At 46.5% G+C, this 4,880-nt stretch overlaps 1 protein-coding gene across 1 annotated transcript in view; it reads left to right on the forward strand.

The window, feature by feature from the left end:
* LOC117951951 (CREB3 regulatory factor-like) overlaps window positions 1-2,295 on the forward strand; it is an 18,500-nt gene extending 16,205 nt beyond the window's left edge. The window contains exon 7 of the mRNA XM_034883960.1: window positions 417-2,295. Coding sequence (XP_034739851.1) covers window positions 417-532 — 116 coding nt within the window. The 3' untranslated portion in view covers window positions 533-2,295. The remainder of the gene's footprint in view (window positions 1-416) is intronic.
* The last annotated feature ends 2,585 nt before the right edge of the window (window positions 2,296-4,880 follow it).

Below are 4,880 nucleotides of genomic sequence, written 5' to 3' on the forward strand. Positions count from 1 at the left end.
TTCAGATACAGTATTAGGCACCACTAAGGTCTATATAAAAGAGACTTCAGATACAGTATTAGGGACCACTAAGGTCTAAAAAAGAGACTTCAGATACAGTGATAGGGACCACTAAGTTATCTATAAAACCATCCAAAGAGCACCATGCCATTGGACCTTTAAATAACCGTGTTTATCACCAAGTACTTTAAAAAGACTCAAAAGGGGACTCACAGATTACAGTTCACATCAGAGAAAGCAGCACTGCAGCCACTACATCAATGCTTCTTTTAGTTTTCGGTATCTGTATTTGTAGCTCTTTTATACAAAATGAAATCTTCTGCCACATTCATCACACTCGTCTTTTAGGGAACTATTTCTGTCTTGTCCTTTTTCTTTCCATCGCACTGTCTAATTTATTCCCATGGCAACTGCAGGTCCTTTAGTTGCCGGGCGGACCAAAGACTTTGTGCAGAGGATTTTGGCGGCCAGCGCGGGTGGTCAGAACCAGCGCAAAGAGCCCCCGCAGGGAGGGGATGAGGCGGCGGGTTAAACAAAACTCACCCAGCATCCTCCTCCTCCCTCTTTCCACCCCCTCCCCTCCCAGCACCAACCAAACAACTTGACCTGACCAAGCTTCTCTGCACCGCCTCCACTCCCACCATGTACAAATTTCGAGTAGGAGCGAAGAGATGGAGAAGTGGAGATGCTGGGGGAGACAGAAGAAGGTGGAAGAAATAGCCTAAACAAAATGGGAGTAAATTGCTACCGTGCTCCTGGTCCTCTTCTCTCCAAACAGTAGCTGTCTTCACCGTCTCTGCAGGCTGCACCACAACCACCAAGAGGCCAGAGCTACTGCTGCTGATGTCTTTGTGTACTGTCTGTCTGTCCGTCTCTGTGTGTGTGTGTGTGTGTGTGTTTGCGTGTTGGACATACTGTATGGGTGTATAGTGTTCCTCTTTCCCTCTGTGTGCTGTATTCGTACCCCAGTGTGCCTATGAATAGACATTGCACTGTTTTGTAGATGGTCGTAGTTGTCGGCAGGGGGGCCGGTAGTGAGGCGAGGGCGAGGGGGCATTTGAGGATAGAGGAAGTGCTAACAAAACAAGGAAGTGGGAGGAGCCCCAGGCCTGGAAGACAAGGAAGTGGGTGTGTCGTTATTTTTTATTTTTATTTGGCTGGGCTCCTAAAGAAGCGCTGCATACCATTCGAATTGCATCGGCATCTAAAAAAAAAAAAAAAAAAGTTGATAACAAGTGACGGAGTCCTGATGCCAGAGCAGCTGTTAATGGAAACAACAGTGCGTTTGTTTTGCAAGGAAAAAAAAAAAAGGTCCGCTGAGCTTTAATTACCCTCCCATCCATCCTCTTTAACTCCCCCTTCACCCCATCAAAATGTAAGCAAAGTAAAAAAGAAAAAAAAAAAGAAAACATGGAAAGGAAAGCTGCACCTTAATTCCAACTGACCAAAGATACTGCTGAACCACTCCGACACCAAAACCTCTCACTGCTTCAGATGCTGCCAACCATTACCACATCCTTCTGTTTTGGGAAGTGAGGGAGGAAAATATTCTCATTGTTGTTTACCTACATGCATCCTCAAAGGATGAACTTGTAGTCTCCTTCACCTAAATGCACTATCATGGACCTGAGAGGCCATGGGGGGACAGTTTCAGTTTCCAGTTTTGTCAGCTTTTTTAGCTCTGTGCAGCCTGGGGTGCTCCTTTTTTAACTTCCCTGCAGTGGCTTTGTTTTGATCCACATAAAGGGAAGTGTCCTCAATAACTTCCCTCAAGCCCTCTCCTCAACCCCTGACCGCTTTATGTAGCGCACCTTCCTGAATTGCAATGACAAATAGAGAAAAAAAATAGACCTAGAAAGCATATATGTTAAATCTTTTAGTTTTTTTGTATTTTAATTATGATTTTTGTTCTTTGGCAATGCCACACAGCCCACATAGTGGGTGTCTTGAGAGTTTTGAAATTTGCCTTTCTTCTGTGGTCTTTGCTGACGCTGTAGACCAACCTGTCCAAGGTCTCTAAATGTTGTTGGACGTAAAAAAAAAAAAAGAAGAAAAAAAAGTCAAGGACCCTTTGAATTGCACTGTGGTAAGAGCAACTAAGCACCTTCAAAGAGGGCTTCAGATCCTCCAAATGCAAAAAAAACACAAAAAAACATATATATATATATATATATATAAAAAGGCTCTTGGCACGTTTTGTCTAAAGACAGATTGTTTGAGAGGCTTGGTGTGGGCGCTTAGCGCTTTGTTACCGAATGGTCTCGGTTAGTTTCAGTATGGTGCTACTGTATGATGTGGGGGGGGGGGGAGCAAAGAAAAAAAAAAAGCAATGCAAACCTGAGCGGCGGCATCAGGCAGGCAACTGCTGACTGGGTTTTGGCCCGCGAGCATGTGCTGTTGTAATAGGCAGTTTGTTTGCATAATGACGCCTTTCTGAAGTGCCTGGAGCTTAAAGCCACAGGGACCTGTGTTATTATGCCTGAGCCCTGAACCCTATTACGAGGGAAAACCTAACCCATGACTTCTGCTCCCAGCTTGGCCTCACTTGACTTTACTCGGAAGAAAAAGAAGAAAAAAGCTGTAGGCCTGTGTCGGGTCAGATTCAGATCCATACGTCACAACAGTAGCTGGCCCCTGGTTTCCGGGAACATCAACTCTGGGAAATATAAGTGTCTGTTAGCTAAGCAATCTCTCCCCCCCCCCCCCTATTTTTTATAGTTGTTATTTTCCAGCCTTGACAAGCTCCCGTCTGGGCTGCGTTCCACAAGCTCTCCTATGGAAAAGTCCATTTCCTGTCTCAGCCAGGGGAGCAGGGTTGAACCTTACACTCTTCACCTCCTCGAGGTCTCGCTCGTGGTCATTTAAAAAAAAAGAAGCTGTGGTCGCCTGATTTCTGGGGCAGTTTGTCCCGTTTCCTTTTTTTTTTTATTCTGTGGAATGTGGCGCATGTTTGCAGGAGTGTAGAACTGTACTGTAAACAGGAGGATTCCTGTCGTTCAGCTAGAACGGCTTTCATCGTGGAGGTCTGCTGCTGGTGAACAGAGCTTTTAAAGCTCTGACGCGGAAAAAGACAGACGCACAGTCTGACGATGCAGCAGCACGAGGCTCTAAAGTCTTCTGGAACATCTCCACAGAAACCTGGTCAGGTTTTCTTGTGACAGAAAGATAATCTAGGTTAAAGGTGCACTCTGTGCCCCCTTTTCTGTTGCTGAGAAGTAGTCCCCTAACCTCGGTTCCTCTTTCTCCCGAGGGCTTGGGAAGCCGCCGACGCTGCCGGCGCAGTCACAGGATCAGGAATGTCACGCTGGCTGCAGCTCCCTTCACGCGCCCCAACAACAACAAACACAAAGAGAGGAAAACAGCAGGAAACGACATGTACATATCTGTAACGTTTGGTGTTTTTTTAAACGTTCCCATCTGTCACCTCGGAGGAGAACGAGGTCTTTGGGGTTTTAGAGGGATTCCACTTTGAATGCATACATTTGTCCTGATGTTGTCCTTCCTCTAAAGTGGTGGCGTGTGACAGAATACGCCATCTGCTGTGTACATTCGTCTACATGCCAACAAACTAGTAAACACAGTGGATTCCTGCCACAGATCCAAAACAACAAACAAGACATGATGCCGGATTTTAACGCAACACGTGATCTTGCGCAAGTCTTTTATTGAAACTGTAGCATTCTTCCTCTTTAAGGAAACGCTTTTGTATCATGACTTTTGTCCCTTTTTAACTGTAAAGCTTTAATGGGGTGTGGCCAGTTCTTTTTGGCAAGGCCGCTTGCTCTCCGCTCACATTCCTGAGTCACTTTTCCAGAAAGTTGTTGTTTTTGTACCTGGAAGCAGGAGGCAGATCTGTGGGGGACTGGAATGACCCCAAGATGTCTGCTGTTTGGTCACGTCTCTGTGGCTGCCTGCGTCCAGGCTGGTCCTTACAGGGTCAAATGTAGCCAAGTCTGACCTAATATGGACCATGACTTTGCATAAACCCGGACTATTCGTATCCGAGTCACTTCCTCGTTGAGTGGCACCGCCTGTAAGAGACGGAGAAGTAAACAGTCCTGAGGCTTTTTTTCTTTTAAGAGAAAGAGAAAGTTTCTCTTCCCTCAGCCTCATAGTGAAAGTTGGATCTACCATTTATCAGCGTGCCAGTGTCCGCCAATGAAAATACTCTACTTGCAAAGAGACACCACTCTCACGTCTGTGCAGTAAATATGCAGCTACAGCCAGTAATCAGTTAGCTTAGCTTAGCTTAGCTTAGCTTAGCACAGCATGAAGACTGGAAACGGGGAAACAGCTAGCCTGGCTCTGGCTGGTGGCAACACAGCTAATTACTATGTTTAATGATGATCTTGTGGATCATATTCAGTGGAATTAGTAATATTTTGGTTTGTATCAACGTTTCATTTCCGGGATTGCCCAGTTGCCGCCTGAAAGTCAGCTAGATGTCCCTCTTTTTGGTTTTCTTTGTGTTGTGATTTTAATCTCCGTTGGATTTCTGAGGACTTTAGAATAATAAAAACACACACCTTCGACGTTCTCTGTCAGTTTCCTGCTATGACGGCCGAGTCGATTGAGACACACGGAGACGTAGCGTTGGAGTGACTTGGACAGGGAAGAGCTGTTGGCTTCCCCCCCCACCTCACTGCCTTTCATGTGAGCGCGGTGTGGTTTTGGACCAGCGGGCTGAATGAATAGACCACCAGTAAGCCTACCCTGGTGGGACGCTGCTGACCTCCCGGTGCCTGTCCTCACTCTGGCTCAGCGCTCACATCGACGGAGACACTGGGGCTTCTCCGGTTTCAAAGGCGGCAGGCCTCTGGGCGGAGGAGTGCCGGGGGAAACAGCACTTAGCCACGGCCTCGGGATAGTTTATCCCAAAC

Source organism: Etheostoma cragini, chromosome 2 (genome assembly GCF_013103735.1).
Source record: "Etheostoma cragini isolate CJK2018 chromosome 2, CSU_Ecrag_1.0, whole genome shotgun sequence".
Taxonomy (NCBI): domain Eukaryota; kingdom Metazoa; phylum Chordata; class Actinopteri; order Perciformes; family Percidae; genus Etheostoma; species Etheostoma cragini.